Source organism: Pelobates fuscus, chromosome 12 (genome assembly GCF_036172605.1).
Source record: "Pelobates fuscus isolate aPelFus1 chromosome 12, aPelFus1.pri, whole genome shotgun sequence".
NCBI classification, from domain to species: Eukaryota; Metazoa; Chordata; class Amphibia; order Anura; family Pelobatidae; genus Pelobates; species Pelobates fuscus.
This window is the reverse complement of record NC_086328.1, coordinates 1,438,960-1,457,786: the sequence shown is the minus strand read 5'-3', so window position 1 is coordinate 1,457,786 and position 18,827 is coordinate 1,438,960. Positions and strand designations below refer to the sequence as shown.

General features: G+C 41.3%; 1 protein-coding gene across 7 annotated transcripts in view; it reads left to right on the top strand.

Moving 5' to 3' along the window:
- The window catches only part of CNGB1 (cyclic nucleotide gated channel subunit beta 1), a 173,790-nt gene that overhangs the window by 115,668 nt on the left and 39,295 nt on the right, over positions 1-18,827 (top strand). For all 7 annotated transcript variants that reach the window (XR_010086103.1, XM_063437397.1, XM_063437399.1 and 4 more), the window contains 6 exons: positions 2,642-2,850; positions 3,026-3,076; positions 3,295-3,381; positions 3,510-3,574; positions 3,660-3,782; positions 6,099-6,240. Coding sequence is in view for 6 of the 7 variants with exons in the window: in XM_063437397.1 (XP_063293467.1) it covers positions 2,642-2,850; positions 3,026-3,076; positions 3,295-3,381; positions 3,510-3,574; positions 3,660-3,782; positions 6,099-6,240 (677 nt within the window). In the remaining variant the exon portion in view is untranslated. The remainder of the gene's footprint in view (positions 1-2,641; positions 2,851-3,025; positions 3,077-3,294; positions 3,382-3,509; positions 3,575-3,659; positions 3,783-6,098; positions 6,241-18,827) is intronic.

Genomic DNA, 18,827 nt, shown 5'->3' with positions numbered 1-18,827 from the left:
TTGTGACCAGTAAGGACCGAGAGACTGGGACTTGTGACCAGTAAGGGCCGAGAGACTGGGACTTGTGATCAGTAAGGACCGAGAGACTGGGACTTGTGACCAGTAAGGACTGAGAGACTGGGACTTGTGATCAGTAAGGACCAAGAGACTGGGACTTGTGATCAGTAAGGACCGAGAGACTGGGACTTGTGATCAGTAAGGACCGAGAGACTGGGACTTGTGACCAGTAAGGACTGAGAGACTGGGACTTGTGATCAGTAAGGACCAAGAGACTGGGACTTGTGACCAGTAAGGACTGAGAGACTGGGACTTGTGATCAGTAAGGACCGAGAGACTGGGACTTGTGACCAGTAAGGGCCAAGAGACTGGGACTTGTGACCAGTAAGGGCCGAGAGACTGGGACTTGTGACCAGTAAGGGCCGAGAGACTGGGACTTGTGTTCAGTAAGGACCGAGAGACTGGGACTTGTGACCAGTAAGGACCGAGAGACTGGGACTTGTGACCAGTAAGGACTGAGAGACTGGGACTTGTGACCAGTAAGGACTGAGAGACTGGGACTTGTGACCAGTAAGGGCTGAGAGACTGGGACTTGTGATCAGTAAGGACTGAGAGACTGGGACTTGTGACCAGTAAGGACCGAGAGACTGGGACTTGTGACCAGTAAGGGCCGAGAGACTGGGACTTGTGATCAGTAAGGACTGAGAGACTGGGACTTGTGACCAGTAAGGACCGAGAGACTGGGACTTGTGACCAGTAAGGACCGAGAGACTGGGACTTGTGACCAGTAAGGACCGAGAGACTGGGACTTGTGACCAGTAAGGACCGAGAGACTGGGACTTGTGACCAGTAAGGGCCGAGAGACTGGGACTTGTGATCAGTAAGGACCGAGAGACTGGGACTTGTGACCAGTAAGGACTGAGAGACTGGGACTTGTGATCAGTAAGGACCAAGAGACTGGGACTTGTGATCAGTAAGGACCGAGAGACTGGGACTTGTGACCAGTAAGGGCCGAGAGACTGGGACTTGTGACCAGTAAGGGCCGAGAGACTGGGACTTGTGACCAGTAAGGGCCGAGAGACTGGGACTTGTGACCAGTAAGGACCGAGAGACTGGGACTTGTGACCAGTAAGGGCCGAGAGACTGGGACTTGTGATCAGTAAGGACCGAGAGACTGGGACTTGTGACCAGTAAGGACTGAGAGACTGGGACTTGTGATCAGTAAGGACCAAGAGACTGGGACTTGTGATCAGTAAGGACCGAGAGACTGGGACTTGTGACCAGTAAGGGCCGAGAGACTGGGACTTGTGACCAGTAAGGGCCGAGAGACTGGGACTTGTGACCAGTAAGGGCCGAGAGACTGGGACTTGTGACCAGTAAGGACCGAGAGACTGGGACTTGTGACCAGTAAGGGCCGAGAGACTGGGACTTGTGATCAGTAAGGACCGAGAGACTGGGACTTGTGACCAGTAAGGACTGAGAGACTGGGACTTGTGATCAGTAAGGACCGAGAGACTGGGACTTGTGACCAGTAAGGGCCAAGAGACTGGGACTTGTGACCAGTAAGGGCCGAGAGACTGGGACTTGTGACCAGTAAGGGCTGAGAGACTGGGACTTGTGACCAGTAAGGGCCGAGAGACTGGGACTTGTGATCAGTAAGGACTGAGAGACTGGGACTTGTGACCAGTAAGGACCGAGAGACTGGGACTTGTGACCAGTAAGGACCGAGAGACTGGGACTTGTGACCAGTAAGGACCGAGAGACTGGGACTTGTGACCAGTAAGGACCGAGAGACTGGGACTTGTGACCAGTAAGGGCCGAGAGACTGGGACTTGTGATCAGTAAGGACCGAGAGACTGGGACTTGTGACCAGTAAGGACTGAGAGACTGGGACTTGTGATCAGTAAGGACCAAGAGACTGGGACTTGTGATCAGTAAGGACCGAGAGACTGGGACTTGTGACCAGTAAGGGCCGAGAGACTGGGACTTGTGACCAGTAAGGGCCGAGAGACTGGGACTTGTGACCAGTAAGGGCCGAGAGACTGGGACTTGTGACCAGTAAGGACCGAGAGACTGGGACTTGTGACCAGTAAGGGCCGAGAGACTGGGACTTGTGATCAGTAAGGACCGAGAGACTGGGACTTGTGACCAGTAAGGACTGAGAGACTGGGACTTGTGATCAGTAAGGACCAAGAGACTGGGACTTGTGATCAGTAAGGACCGAGAGACTGGGACTTGTGATCAGTAAGGACCGAGAGACTGGGACTTGTGACCAGTAAGGACTGAGAGACTGGGACTTGTGATCAGTAAGGACCAAGAGACTGGGACTTGTGACCAGTAAGGACTGAGAGACTGGGACTTGTGATCAGTAAGGACCGAGAGACTGGGACTTGTGACCAGTAAGGGCCAAGAGACTGGGACTTGTGACCAGTAAGGGCCGAGAGACTGGGACTTGTGACCAGTAAGGGCCGAGAGACTGGGACTTGTGATCAGTAAGGGCCGAGAGACTGGGATCTGTGAAATGCAGTCGATTTGGGCTTTTTGTTTCTGAAATCAGGACATGATATAATAAAATGATTGCTATTTTAATAAAGTTGAAGTTTAAATGCTCTGCTCCTGTGATGCATATTTTGTCTCCTGTCAGATCTTATGTACGTGTTGTGGCTGTTTTTCGTGGTTATGGCATGGAATTGGAACTGCTGGCTGATACCTGTACGCTGGGCATTCCCGTATCAGACTCCCAGCAACATCCACTATTGGCTACTTGTAGACTACTTGTGCGACCTCATCTACCTGCTCGATATTGTTGTCTTCCAAGTCCGTCTGCAGTTTGTGCGAGGAGGTGACATCATTGTGAGTATGGATGTTGGCTCGTGCTCTAAGTGCCCGTAATCGCTATACTGGACATAGTAAGATTAATCTCTGGGAGAGAATAACGATGTGAGCTTATGGATAGAAAGCTTTGTTTTGTCTTTTTGCATTTTGCACACATTGCTTTATAGCTTCCATTCTCTAATCACCTTTTCAGACAATTAAAAAAGATATGCGAGAAAACTACATCAAGTCTGATCGCTTTAAGGTAATGCCCTCTCTGCAGTTCTATGTATTTTAATCTGTAGCATGTTGGGGGGGCGGGAGGGGGGGAATATCTGCCAATGCAGGGGTACCCCAAAACCGGCACTGCAAATCTAGTTTATGGACCTGTCAACTGTGAGAGTTTTGGGGTGTCTGAACGTGACTCCTTATTGTATTTATTTTAATTGCATAACTTGCATGTCCTATTGTTTCCTCTTTTAGATGGATGTGATCTCTCTCCTCCCGCTTGACCTCTTGTACTTTAAGTTTGGTGTGAGATCTATTCTGCGGCTTCCGCGCTTATTAAAGGTGCGTTCGCTGCTCGGTCTATGTGAGGATGATCCAGTTTGGGGTTTTTGTGATGTTGGTAGTAAAACTGGTGTATTTCAGGGGTGAATAGCTTCTTAAATCCGTGCTGTTGCTCGTTGTCATTGCAGTATATGGCATTCTTTGAATTTAATAACCGTCTGGAGGCTATCCTGAGCAAAGCCTATATCTACAGGTCAGTATTTTCTCACCTCTGTCATGTCATGTGACTGTCATGTGATCCCCATCGGTGTGATTAAGACGTACACTGTTTATTGCAGAGTGATCCGTACAACACTGTATCTCCTATACTGTCTGCACATGAATGCCTGTATGTATTACTGGGCGTCCGACTTTCAAGGCTTGAGATCCACCAAATGGGTTTATGATGGAGAGGGGAACAGGTAGGTACTTGTGATGTGCTGATAGTTGGTTGCAGGAAACAATGACACTGATATAAGTTTGTCATCAAAAAGATAAAGGGGCAACTGTAGGCACTGCATCCATTCCATCTCATTGAAGTGGTTATAGTGTCTGGAGTCCCCTGGCGCTGTCCCTCCATTCAATGTTAAACCATTCCGTTTAGTTTTAGATAGTTTTAGAGAATGTTTTATAAAATATCGCCGAATAGCTGTCTGGAACCCTCGCCTTACTTGATTTTAAATTATCTATCGCTTCTACTATTTCTGATAGTAGGAATGGAGCATTTAATCTTTCTAGTTTCTCCTGCTTGATTTTAGGGAGTTTAAGTGTAATTAAAAAGTTATCGATCGCATTCTTATCAGCCCCTACTTCCTCTAAATTAGACAATGAACTGTAAAAATCTACGAATGCCTTGGCAATATCATTTGGTGAGCTAAGATGAACATCCCCCAACACTATTTTTTTAATAGATTTATCTTTAGTATAATTCTTAAGTTTGTTTGAGAGATCTCTACAAATTTTGTTGTGGTTATGGTACCATCTTTGTTTAAGAAAAACAAGATTTTTATTAACCATGTCATAGGTTTTATTCTTAATAGATTACCGGTACCTTATTTTGGTTATTTCCTCAGTTAGTTCCTTGCTTGTCTCAACTTTATTGAGGCGCTCTTTTTTTGCCAAATTTATCATCAGTTCTTGTAAAGACTCTCCCTTCTTACGTTTGAGTTCTGATCCATATAGAATTAATGGGCCTCTTGTATAACTTTTAAGAGTGCACCAAACCGTAGCTGATGAAACTTCTTCATTATTGTTAGTATTCAAAAAATTCTCAATTTCAGTCGACAACGAGTCTCTAATATGATCTAATTTCAGTAGGCTTTCGTTTAGCCTCCACCCTGTCCTAGATCTACAGCCCTTTTTAAGACTAATATTCAAAAATACTGGTGCGTGATCGGATATTACTATAGATCCAATAGTAGATTTAATAATTGACTCTAGAAAACCAGCCTTTACAAAAACCATATCGATACGAGAGTATGATTGGTGTACATGAGAGAAGAATGTATAATCTTTCTCGCTAGGATTAAGGATCCTCCTGCAATCAAATAGGGAGTTCTTGACTAAAAATTCGCTAAATCAGATAAGTGAGAATTTGATCATTTAACATCACTTTTATGTTTGTGACTTTTATCTATTGTTGGGTCTATAACATAGTTGAAATCACCTCCTATAATAATATTCCCACATGCATACTCATCTACTAATTCCATAATTCGATCAAGTAGCCCAATCGGATTTCGATTTGGCGCATAGATGTTGACAAAAGTATACTTAATGCCATCGATGCTTGCAATTAGCATTAAGTATCTACCCATGGTATCAGTCGATAGATGTATGATTTCAACTACTTGTCTACTGGAAATTATAATGGCAGTGCTTCTTTTTTTTTCTTTCTACCCTCTAGATTTGAAGCAAAAACTAAAGGGATTTTTTTTAATTTCCAGAGTCTGTCTGGGGACTCAATCCAGTGTGTCTCTTGAATAAATGCAACATCTATAGAATTTTCATTCAGAAATTTATAAACAGCTCCCCGTTTCTGGGGTGAATTCAACCCCTATATAATGTTATTATTTTAAGCGTAGTCATAACACCAAATACTCCAACTACCCACCATATCGAATCTCAAATTAAGGACAAGAAAGTAATAAAAAAATAATAATAATAATTAAAGTAATAAAAAAAAAAAACAGAGGAGGGAGATACCCCTCCCCAATAATCCAATGAGGAAACATACCGTAATTATAACCCCTTGGACAAGCCTGACAAAATTGCAGGATTGAGGCCCCTAGGACAAGAGGAGGGGAATCAACCTGAGTTCAATCATATCACAAAGGCTCGACCTATATACTAACACCTCTTACTTAAAAATTATCCAAATATATTAATCTCTCCGGCTTTCTCCAGCTTGTTGTTACCTTATAGGCATAAGCCATACAACTATAATATTAACTTACAGATTTGACCTAAACAAGTTATTTTAGGATCTTAGATGTTCTATGTACAAGAAAGGGAGAAAAAAAATGAATCTAATCTTCCTTTTAAACATTTTAAGTTATTTTTATTTTGGAGAGAGGGCGGTGGCATGATTCTAAAACGTCAGTGAATTGTGTGAGCGTGCTCCGAGTCGCCAGACATTGCTCGCAGCGCCCCGGCCCTTATCTGCTAAGGATAGTCATGTAGTCCTGCGGGTTATTTTCGTGTTGTTATATTTCTTTACATGCATGTTTCCCACACAGTTATATTCGCTGCTATTATTGGGCTGTGAAGACGTTGATCACCATTGGGGGCCTTCCTGACCCACAAACCCTTTTTGAGCTTTGGTTTCAGCTATTGAATTACTTCATGGGTGTCTTTGCCTTCTCCGTCATGATTGGACAGGTAAGTGGCCAGTTTTATTTTATACCAAGCTGCCGGTGAGATTTCTGGTCTCCAGTCACATGAGAAGCGTTATATGTAGTATATATTTAAAAAAACAATTTGTGTTTGGTTTTTTCACTTCGAGTTCTCCTTAATTTGTACTTATTGAAAAGTCATTGTAGCATGGGGATACAGAAAGAGGGAGGGGGAATAAAACATACCATAGTAAAAGAGAAGATGAATCCCACAGATTACACAGTAAATTAACACCTACAAATCCTTTCCTTCCCTAAATTTGTTCCTCTCCTGTCTGTCTCGGATACCTTGTGTGTATTCGCCCCCCTCTCCCGTGTTTCTTGCGGTATACGTGCCGGGTTCCACCCTAGATTCCTGACATTAACATTCCGAAATGAGTGTCATTTGTCCCTCTGCGAAGCTACGGACAGCTGCTCGTATAGGTAGTACTGGTGTGTTTTGTCGATCAGCTGAGTCTTTGTAGGACATGTGTTTCCAGCAACCCACAATCAGATACCTGCTAGCATCACTATTACTGCGGCAGACCAGCTGGGAATAGCAGGAGTAGGTAAGTAGGGGGATTAACAGGCAACTTTTACGTGTAGTGAACCCCTTCCACAGGGTTTTAATACCAGAACAATCCCACCAGATGTGCATCATGTCGTCCTCCCCTACTCCACAACGTCAGCAAAATACTGGCGTGCTGGGTAAATCTTATGATATCGACTGGGTGTCAAATACCATCTATAAATTAATTTATTGTTCCATGTGGGAGTTATTTGAGGCCTTTAATCACATTCAAAGACTTGGCCCATCATTGCCCTGGTGGTGCTTGTTCCACGTCGCTGCTCATCAAAGTTAAACCGTTTTTCTGTGAAATTGTTAACTTTTAACAGACTGGGTCGTGGTGTTTTATTTCAATCTCAAGGGTCATAAACAACCATAAACTTTAAAATAGTGCTTTGTAATATGACAACAGTCCAATGGCAGGTTGAACACCAGGTGCGGAGTCTCTTGTCCGGTAAAAAGCTGGGTAAAACAGGAGGTAGGTGCAGCGCCTAAATAGTCCTTGTATGGGAGTATATAACGAAAAGGAGAAAAAAACCCAAAAGGAACTGATGGTGTAGTACATAAAAATATAATGGATATAAATATGATAAAAATGTGCATTCACACTTTTTGGAGCTTCAATACAGCTCCAACGTTTGCACCTGGGTGGAATGATCCCCGCCGAAGGATTAAGGGCATTGCTGATTCTTCGTATATTCGTGGTTGTAGAAGATGTCCTCATAAAAATAGATACAAAAACATAATATAGTGTAGTATATTCGGGCTGTGGAGCAGGAGTAGGTATGAATATAAAGTGTGCACTCACATGTATGAAGTGGTATGATCCCCACTCAAGGATATAGGTGTAGTCAATATTTCTCCGTAGATATAAATGTGAAAAAGAACAAATAAAACCACAATAGTGTACACTGTAAATATGGAGTGAAACACAATAAAAAGATTTAAAAAAAAAAAACTACTCACATGCTAAAGTATTGTTTGCTCAATCCAATATGCTTAAGTGGTATTATCTCCACCAAGGGTTTCCAAGCATATTGGATTGAGCAAACAACTCTGCTCTTTAGCATGTGAGTAGGTTTGTTTATAATTTTTTATATTTTTTATTTATATGAATAATGATCATGGTGAGCTCTGGATTACTCTATATCATTACCATTTAGCACCCAATATAGACACATCTAACATTAAACCCACACAGCCGAGCGCTTTCTACATGAGCTTCTGACGCTCCTAGGTCATGTGACTCACCAAAACGATCAGACCACACCAAAACAGCTGTAGGGAATAATTCACATAGGGACCTAAAAAGGAACATTCTTAAGGAACACATTAAATGAAGAGATTGAACGATTCTATCATCATTGCTCCCTAACGCAAAATGAAACCAGCTGGAAGTGGCCTTCTTGATGAGCGATCCAAAATAGTGCCCACTATTTGTGACCCTCCTTTCAGTATCTGATTTGAAAGTCAGGTTCTGTCCATATATTCTGACTCCAGCCTCCTGCGTAGCCGGCTTGATAAAAGAATGGCCCCAGTACCCAAACGTTTTGTTTCGTTACCTAAAGGGAATAACAAGGAATGCCAGAAAGCAGAGAAACCTTAGATAATGCCGCACATACAGTTTAAAACAATACCAATTCTCTTAATGTCATCAGATAAAAAGACCCAATATTTTGGCTGCTCCAGTCCTAAAACAATGATAAACGAGTCTTCCTTACCCAGCTGAATAAAAACAATTCCAAAAAACCTGGTTTAAAGGAGACGCTGAATTAAGTATCAGATCTGAACCTGGAACAGAGAGGCGGATGTCAAATAAGCTCAGTCGCAAATGTCACCAACTTCCCTTCACTGATACAAAACAATACACCGGCCTTTTCCAGATTCGAAAACCAAAATCTCCAGATGGGAACTGCCTACAAATACACCATTAAACGGCAACTCTGACAGCCTACCTACTGAATGAAAATAGCTCTCAAAAAAAGCCAAAGACATTGCCGGACAGAACTGCGGCTAAATGGCCTGACCTAAAATATGGGTGCGTCTCACATCCGTGAACCGAACTCCTTAGTAACCTTCTAAATATTGTGTAATTACAAATGCAAGCGCTGCCTTTATTTTTAGCAATTAAGCATCCCCTACTAAACCGCCATGAGATGGCATTTTCCGACACACATTGTTAATGACATCCCCTACTAAACCGCCATGAGACGGCATTTTCCGACACACATTGTTAATGACATCCCCTACTAAACCGCCATGAGACGGCATTTTCCGACACACATTGTTAATGACATCCCCTACTAAACCGCTATGAGATGGCATTTTCCGACACACATTGTTAATGACATCCCCTACTAAACCGCCATGAGATGGCATTTTCCGACACACATTGTTAATGACATCCCCTACTAAACCGCTATGAGATGGCATTTTCCGACACACATTGTTAATGACATCCCCTACTAAACCGCCATGAGACGGCATTTTCCGACACACATTGTTAATGACATCCCCAACTAAACCGCCATGAGACGGCATTTTCCGACACACATTGTTAATGACATCCCCTACTAAACCGCCATGAGATGGCATTTTCCGACACACATTGTTAATGACATCCCCTACTAAACCGCTATGAGATGGCATTTTCCGACACACATTGTTAATGACATCCCCTACTAAACCGCCATGAGACGGCATTTTCCGACACACATTGTTAATGACATCCCCAACTAAACCGCCATGAGACGGCATTTTCCGACACACATTGTTAATGACATCCCCTACTAAACCGCTATGAGACGGCATTTTCCGACACACATTGTTAATGACATCCCCTACTAAACCGCTATGAGACGGCATTTTCCGACACACATTGTTAATGACATCCCCTACTAAACCGCTATGAGATGGCATTTTCCGACACACATTGTTAATGACATCCCCTACTAAACCGCTATGAGATGGCATTTTCCGACACACATTGTTAATGACATCCCCTACTAAACCGCCATGAGATGGCATTTTCCGACACACATTGTTAATGACATCCCCTACTAAACCGCTATGAGATGGCATTTTCCGACACACATTGTTAATGACATCCCCTACTAAACCGCCATGAGATGGCATTTTCCGACACACATTGTTAATGACATCCCCTACTAAACCGCTATGAGACGGCATTTTCCGACACACATTGTTAATGACATCCCCTACTAAACCGCTATGAGACGGCATTTTCCGACACACATTGTTAATGACATCCCCTACTAAACCGCTATGAGATGGCATTTTCCGACACACATTGTTAATGACATCCCCTACTAAACCGCTATGAGATGGCATTTTCCGACACACATTGTTAATGACATCCCCTACTAAACCGCCATGAGATGGCATTTTCCGACACACATTGTTAATGACATCCCCTACTAAACCGCTATGAGATGGCATTTTCCGACACACATTGTTAATGACATCCCCTACTAAACCGCCATGAGATGGCATTTTCCGACACACATTGTTAATGACATCCCCTACTAAACCGCCATGAGAAGGCATTTTCCGACACACATTGTTAATGACATCCCCTACTAAACCGCTATGAGATGGCATTTTCCGACACACATTGTTAATGACTACATGTGAAAATCTCCCAATTCCCTGCAGATTTATTTATAGGACTTGTATAATTAATCCCATACAGAGATATCCGCATGTGTGCTGCGCGAGTCCATTCATATGCAGATTAAATGCTATAGTCAGTCTGTACCAAGCTCCTGGATGTGACGAGAAATAGCATCAGCAATTCAGTTAACTCCAGGGAGATGTACGGTATTCTGATACAAAGAAAAACTATGCTTCTTAACAAATGAATAACAACACAGCACTTTTAGTGCGCACCAATGACTCATTGAAGTCGATCTTAACCCCTTGGCTACAGGGACACACAATAGAATAATCGTTATTCTGAAGCCGTTTACCCCAGACTAAATCACAGCCACAATTGACACAATTCTAACTAAGTAAGATGTCTTATTAACCCTTGTTCTGGCCACTGAGCGAGTCCATTTCTTCTTCCAAAACATACAAATCCAACAGCAACGCTGCACCAATAAAGTCCTGAAATACATTGTGAGCAAGGAACAAGCAAGTAGCCTCCAAACCCGCTGATACTGCAACACAATGTCTTATGAGCCATCCGAATACTGACACGATGCATCTCTCTCTGTGCCAATAAACCAAACTATTTAAACAACGCTTTCTTGAGATACCAGAATCAATCACTGCGTTATTTTAATCTGTTATCGTTTCCCAGCTGGAAGCAAATCTCAAAAGTAACAGAATCAATGGTGATACCAAGAAACTGGCACCATCTAACAAACTAAGACCATATACACCAGAAATCGAACCGATACACTAATCTCGACAATCATGTACCATTGAGTACAACCAGTTTCAAACTTTACCATTCACACAGGAATTCGAACCTTGGTGTCAGGAATACAAACATGACACTATAGTTCATAGGAAAGCATTGGAAGCCTATTGTGCATACACAGCAAAATGCCACGCTGCGCCAATCAGCATCTCCTCATAGAGATGGAATGAGTCAGTGCAGCTCTACAGGGAACGTTAAGCCTCTCCATACAGATCAGAGATACTGCAGGGTGTGCAGCTCTTTCCCAGGAAGCACCCCTAGTGGCCGTGACTGCACCTAGAGGTGTTACTAAGCATTGTTTCTCTGAAAAGGCAGTTTTGAAATTAAAAAGCAGTAGGCTGTAGACCCCACAATTACTACATTAAGCTGTAATTGTTATGGTGAATATAGTGTGCCTTTACCTGAAAAGTTCAGTGAATTAAAACCTCCTGGGTAAACAAGCAAGAGTCTAAAAACAGACTCATTGTCTATCTCTGCCACTATTTACCGGGATCATAACTAAAATCCGACTCATTGTCTATCTCTGTCACTATTTACCGGGATCATAACTAAAATCCGACTCAATGTCTATCTCTGCCACTATTTACCGGGATCATAACTAAAATCCGACTCAATGTCTATCTCTGTCACTATTTACCGGGATCATAACTAAAATCCGACTCAATGTCTGTCTCTGACACTACTTACCGGGATCATAACTAAAATCCGACTCATTGTCTATCTCTGCCACTATTTACCGGGATCATAACTAAAATCCGACTCAATGTCTATCTCTGCCACTATTTACCGGGATCATAACTAAAATCCGACTCATTGTCTATCTCTGTCACTATTTACCGGGATCATAACTAAAATCCGACTCAATGTCTATCTCTGTCACTATTTACCGGGATCATAACTAAAATCCGACTCAATGTCTGTCTCTGACACTATTTACCGGGATCATAACTAAAATCCGACTCAATGTCTATCTCTGTCACTATTTACCGGGATCATAACTAAAATCCGACTCAATGTCTGTCTCTGTCACTATTTACCGGGATCATAACTAAAATCCGACTCAATGTCTGTCTCTGTCACTATTTACCGGGATCATAACTAAAATCCGACTCAATGTCTGTCTCTGTCACTATTTACCAGGATCATAACTAAAATCCGACTCAATGTCTATCTCTGACACTATTTACCAGGATCATAACTAAAATCCGACTCAATGTCTATCTCTGCCACTATTTACCGGGATCATAACTAAAATCCGACTCAATGTCTATCTCTGCCACTATTTACCAGGATCATAACTAAAATCCGACTCAATGTCTCTCTCTGACACTATTTACCGGGATCATAACTAAAATCCGACTCAATGTCTATCTCTGCCACTATTTACCAGGATCATAACTAAAATCCGACTCAATGTCTGTCTCTGTCACTATTTACCGGGATCATAACTAAAATCCGACTCAATGTCTATCTCTGACACTATTTACCGGGATCATAACTAAAATCCGACTCAATGTCTGTCTCTGTCACTATTTACCGGGATCATAACTAAAATCCGACTCATTGTCTATCTCTGACACTATTTACCAGGATCATAACTAAAATCCGACTCAATGTCTGTCTCTGTCACTATTTACCGGGATCATAACTAAAATCCGACTCAATGTCTATCTCTGACACTATTTACCGGGATCATAACTAAAATCCGACTCATTGTCTATCTCTGACACTATTTACCAGGATCATAACTAAAATCCGACTCAATGTCTGTCTCTGTCACTATTTACCGGGATCATAACTAAAATCCGACTCAATGTCTATCTCTGACACTATTTACCGGGATCATAACTAAAATCCGACTCAATGTCTGTCTCTGTCACTATTTACCGGGATCATAACTAAAATCCGACTCAATGTCTATCTCTGACACTATTTACCGGGATCATAACTAAAATCCGACTCATTGTCTATCTCTGACACTATTTACCAGGATCATAACTAAAATCCGACTCAATGTCTGTCTCTGTCACTATTTACCGGGATCATAACTAAAATCCGACTCAATGTCTATCTCTGACACTATTTACCGGGATCATAACTAAAATCCGACTCAATGTCTGTCTCTGTCACTATTTACCGGGATCATAACTAAAATCCGACTCAATGTCTATCTCTGACACTATTTACCAGGATCATAACTAAAATCCGACTCAATGTCTGTCTCTGTCACTATTTACCGGGATCATAACTAAAATCCGACTCAATGTCTGTCTCTGACACTATTTACCAGGATCATAACTAAAATCCGACTCATTGTCTATCTCTGCCACTATTTACCAGGATCATAACTAAAATCCGACTCAATGTCTATCTCTGACACTATTTACCGGGATCATAACTAAAATCCGACTCAATGTCTATCTCTGTCACTATTTACCGGGATCATAACTAAAATCCGACTCATTGTCTATCTCTGCCACTATTTACCAGGATCATAACTAAAATCCGACTCAATGTCTATCTCTGACACTATTTACCGGGATCATAACTAAAATCCGACTCAATGTCTATCTCTGTCACTATTTACCGGGATCATAACTAAAATCCGACTCAATGTCTGTCTCTGTCACTATTTACCGGGATCATAACTAAAATCCGACTCAATGTCTATCTCTGTCACTATTTACCGGGATCATAACTAAAATCCGACTCAATGTCTGTCTCTGTCACTATTTACCGGGATCATAACTAAAATCCGACTCAATGTCTATCTCTGCCACTATTTACCAGGATCATAACTAAAATCCGACTCAATGTCTGTCTCTGTCACTATTTACCAGGATCATAACTAAAATCCGACTCATTGTCTATCTCTGCCACTATTTACCAGGATCATAACTAAAATCCGACTCAATGTCTGTCTCTGTCACTATTTACCGGGATCATAACTAAAATCCGACTCATTGTCTATCTCTGCCACTATTTACCAGGATCATAACTAAAATCCGACTCAATGTCTGTCTCTGCCACTATTTACCGGGATCATAACTAAAATCCGACTCAATGTCTATCTCTGCCACTATTTACCAGGATCATAACTAAAATCCGACTCAATGTCTGTCTCTGTCACTATTTACCAGGATCATAACTAAAATCCGACTCATTGTCTATCTCTGCCACTATTTACCAGGATCATAACTAAAATCCGACTCAATGTCTGTCTCTGTCACTATTTACCGGGATCATAACTAAAATCCGACTCATTGTCTATCTCTGCCACTATTTACCAGGATCATAACTAAAATCCGACTCAATGTCTGTCTCTGTCACTATTTACCGGGATCATAACTAAAATCCGACTCATTGTCTATCTCTGCCACTATTTACCAGGATCATAACTAAAATCCGACTCAATGTCTATCTCTGTCACTATTTACCGGGATCATAACTAAAATCCGACTCATTGTCTGTCTCTGCCACTATTTACCGGGATCATAACTAAAATCAGACTCAATGTCTATCTCTGCCACTATTTACCAGGATCATAACTAAAATCCGACTCAATGTCTATCTCTGTCACTATTTACCGGGATCATAACTAAAATCCGACTCATTGTCTATCTCTGCCACTATTTACCAGGATCATAACTAAAATCCGACTCAATGTCTGTCTCTGTCACTATTTACCGGGATCATAACTAAAATCAGACTCAATGTCTATCTCTGCCACTATTTACCAGGATCATAACTAAAATCCGACTCAATGTCTATCTCTGTCACTATTTACCGGGATCATAACTAAAATCCGACTCATTGTCTATCTCTGCCACTATTTACCAGGATCATAACTAAAATCCGACTCAATGTCTATCTCTGCCACTATTTACCAGGATCATAACTAAAATCCGACTCAATGTCTGTCTCTGCCACTATTTACCGGGATCATAACTAAAATCCGACTCATTGTCTATCTCTGTCACTATTTACCGGGATCATAACTAAAATCCGACTCAATGTCTATCTCTGTCACTATTTACCAGGATCATAACTAAAATCCGACTCAATGTCTATCTCTGTCACTATTTACCGGGATCATAACTAAAATCCGACTCAATGTCTATCTCTGTCACTATTTACCGGGATCATAACTAAAATCCGACTCAATGTCTATCTCTGCCACTATTTACCAGGATCATAACTAAAATCCGACTCATTGTCTATCTCTGTCACTATTTACCGGGATCATAACTAAAATCCGACTCAATGTCTATCTCTGTCACTATTTACCAGGATCATAACTAAAATCCGACTCAATGTCTATCTCTGTCACTATTTACCGGGATCATAACTAAAATCCGACTCAATGTCTATCTCTGTCACTATTTACCGGGATCATAACTAAAATCCGACTCAATGTCTATCTCTGCCACTATTTACCGGGATCATAACTAAAATCCGACTCAATGTCTATCTCTGCCACTATTTACCGGGATCATAACTAAAATCCGACTCAATGTCTATCTCTGCCACTATTTACCGGGATCATAACTAAAATCCGACTCAATGTCTATCTCTGCCACTATTTACCAGGATCATAACTAAAATCCGACTCAATGTCTATCTCTGCCACTATTTACCGGGATCATAACTAAAATCCGACTCATTGTCTATCTCTGTCACTATTTACCGGGATCATAACTAAAATCCGACTCAATGTCTATCTCTGTCACTATTTACCGGGATCATAACTAAAATCCGACTCATTGTCTATCTCTGTCACTATTTACCGGGATCATAACTAAAATCCGACTCAATGTCTGTCTCTGTCACTATTTACCGGGATCATAACTAAAATCCGACTCAATGTCTATCTCTGTCACTATTTACCGGGATCATAACTAAAATCCGACTCAATGTCTATCTCTGCCACTTTTTACCAGGATCATAACTAAAATCCGACTCATTGTCTATCTCTGCCACTATTTACCGGGATCATAACTAAAATCCGACTCAATGTCTGTCTCTGCCACTATTTACCAGGATCATAACTAAAATCCGACTCAATGTCTATCTCTGTCACTATTTACCAGGATCATAACTAAAATCCGACTCATTGTCTATCTCTGTCACTATTTACCAGGATCATAACTAAAATCCGACTCAATGTCTATCTCTGTCACTATTTACCGGGATCATAACTAAAATCCGACTCAATGTCTATCTCTGTCACTATTTACCGGGATCATAACTAAAATCCGACTCAATGTCTATCTCTGTCACTATTTACCGGGATCATAACTAAAATCCGACTCAATGTCTATCTCTGTCACTATTTACCAGGATCATAACTAAAATCCGACTCAATGTCTGTCTCTGACACTATTTACCGGGATCATAACTAAAATCCGACTCAATGTCTATCTCTGTCACTATTTACCGGGATCATAACTAAAATCCGACTCAATGTCTATCTCTGTCACTATTTACCGGGATCATAACTAAAATCCGACTCAATGTCTATCTCTGTCACTATTTACCGGGATCATAACTAAAATCCGACTCAATGTCTATCTCTGCCACTATTTACCGGGATCATAACTAAAAACCGACTCAATGTCTATCTCTGCCACTATTTACCGGGATCATAACTAAAATCCGACTCAATGTCTATCTCTGCCACTATTTACCGGGATCATAACTAAAATCCGACTCAATGTCTATCTCTGTCACTATTTACCGGGATCATAACTAAAATCCGACTCAATGTCTATCTCTGCCACTATTTACCAGGATCATAACTAAAATCCGACTCAATGTCTGTCTCTGTCACTATTTACCGGGATCATAACTAAAATCCGACTCAATGTCTGTCTCTGACACTATTTACCGGGATCATAACTAAAATCCGACTCAATGTCTATCTCTGCCACTATTTACCAGGATCATAACTAAAATCCGACTCAATGTCTATCTCTGTCACTATTTACCGGGATCATAACTAAAATCCGACTCAATGTCTATCTCTGTCACTATTTACCGGGATCATAACTAAAATCCGACTCATTGTCTATCTCTGACACTATTTACCGGGATCATAACTAAAATCCGACTCAATGTCTATCTCTGCCACTATTTACCGGGATCATAACTAAAATCAGACTCAATGTCTATCTCTGCCACTATTTACCAGGATCATAACTAAAATCCGACTCATTGTCTATCTCTGACACTATTTACCGGGATCATAACTAAAATCCGACTCAATGTCTGTCTCTGACACTATTTACCGGGATCATAACTAAAATCAGACTCAATGTCTATCTCTGACACTATTTACCGGGATCATAACTAAAATCCGACTCAATGTCTGTCTCTGTCACTATTTACCGGGATCATAACTAAAATCCGACTCAATGTCTATCTCTGTCACTATTTACCAGGATCATAACTAAAATCCGACTCAATGTCTATCTCTGCCACTATTTACCGGGATCATAACTAAAATCCGACTCAATGTCTATCTCTGACACTATTTACCGGGATCATAACTAAAATCCGACTCATTGTCTATCTCTGCCACTATTTACCAGGATCATAACTAAAATCCGACTCAATGTCTATCTCTGCCACTATTTACCAGGATCATAACTAAAATCCGACTCATTGTCTATCTCTGACACTATTTACCGGGATCATAACTAAAATCAGACTCAATGTCTATCTCTGCCACTATTTACCGGGATCATAACTAAAATCCGACTCAATGTCTGTCTCTGTCACTATTTACCGGGATCATAACTAAAATCCGACTCAATGTCTATCTCTGACACTATTTACCGGGATCATAACTAAAATCTGACTCAATGCCTATCTCTGCCACTATTTACCAGGATCATAACTAAAATCCGACTCAATGTCTGTCTCTGTCACTATTTACCGGGATCATAACTAAAATCCGACTCAATGTCTATCTCTGACACTATTTACCGGGATCATAACTAAAATCCGACTCAATGTCTATCTCTGTCACTATTTACCGGGATCATAACTAAAATCCGACTCAATGTCTATCTCTGCCACTATTTACCAGGATCATAACTAAAATCCGACTCATTGTCTATCTCTGACACTATTTACCGGGATCATAACTAAAATCAGACTCAATGTCTATCTCTGCCACTATTTACCAGGATCATAACTAAAATCCGACTCAATGTCTGTCTCTGTCACTATTTACCGGGATCATAACTAAAATCCGACTCAATGTCTATCTCTGACACTATTTACCGGGATCATAACTAAAATCCGACTCAATGTCTATCTCTGACACTATTTACCGGGATCATAACTAAAATCCGACTCATTGTCTATCTCTGCCACTATTTACCAGGATCATAACTAAAATCCGACTCAATGTCTATCTCTGACACTATTTACCGGGATCATAACTAAAATCCGACTCAATGTCTATCTCTGCCACTATTTACCAGGATCATAACTAAAATCAGACTCAATGTCTATCTCTGCCACTATTTACCAGGATCATAACTAAAATCCGACTCAATGTCTATCTCTGACA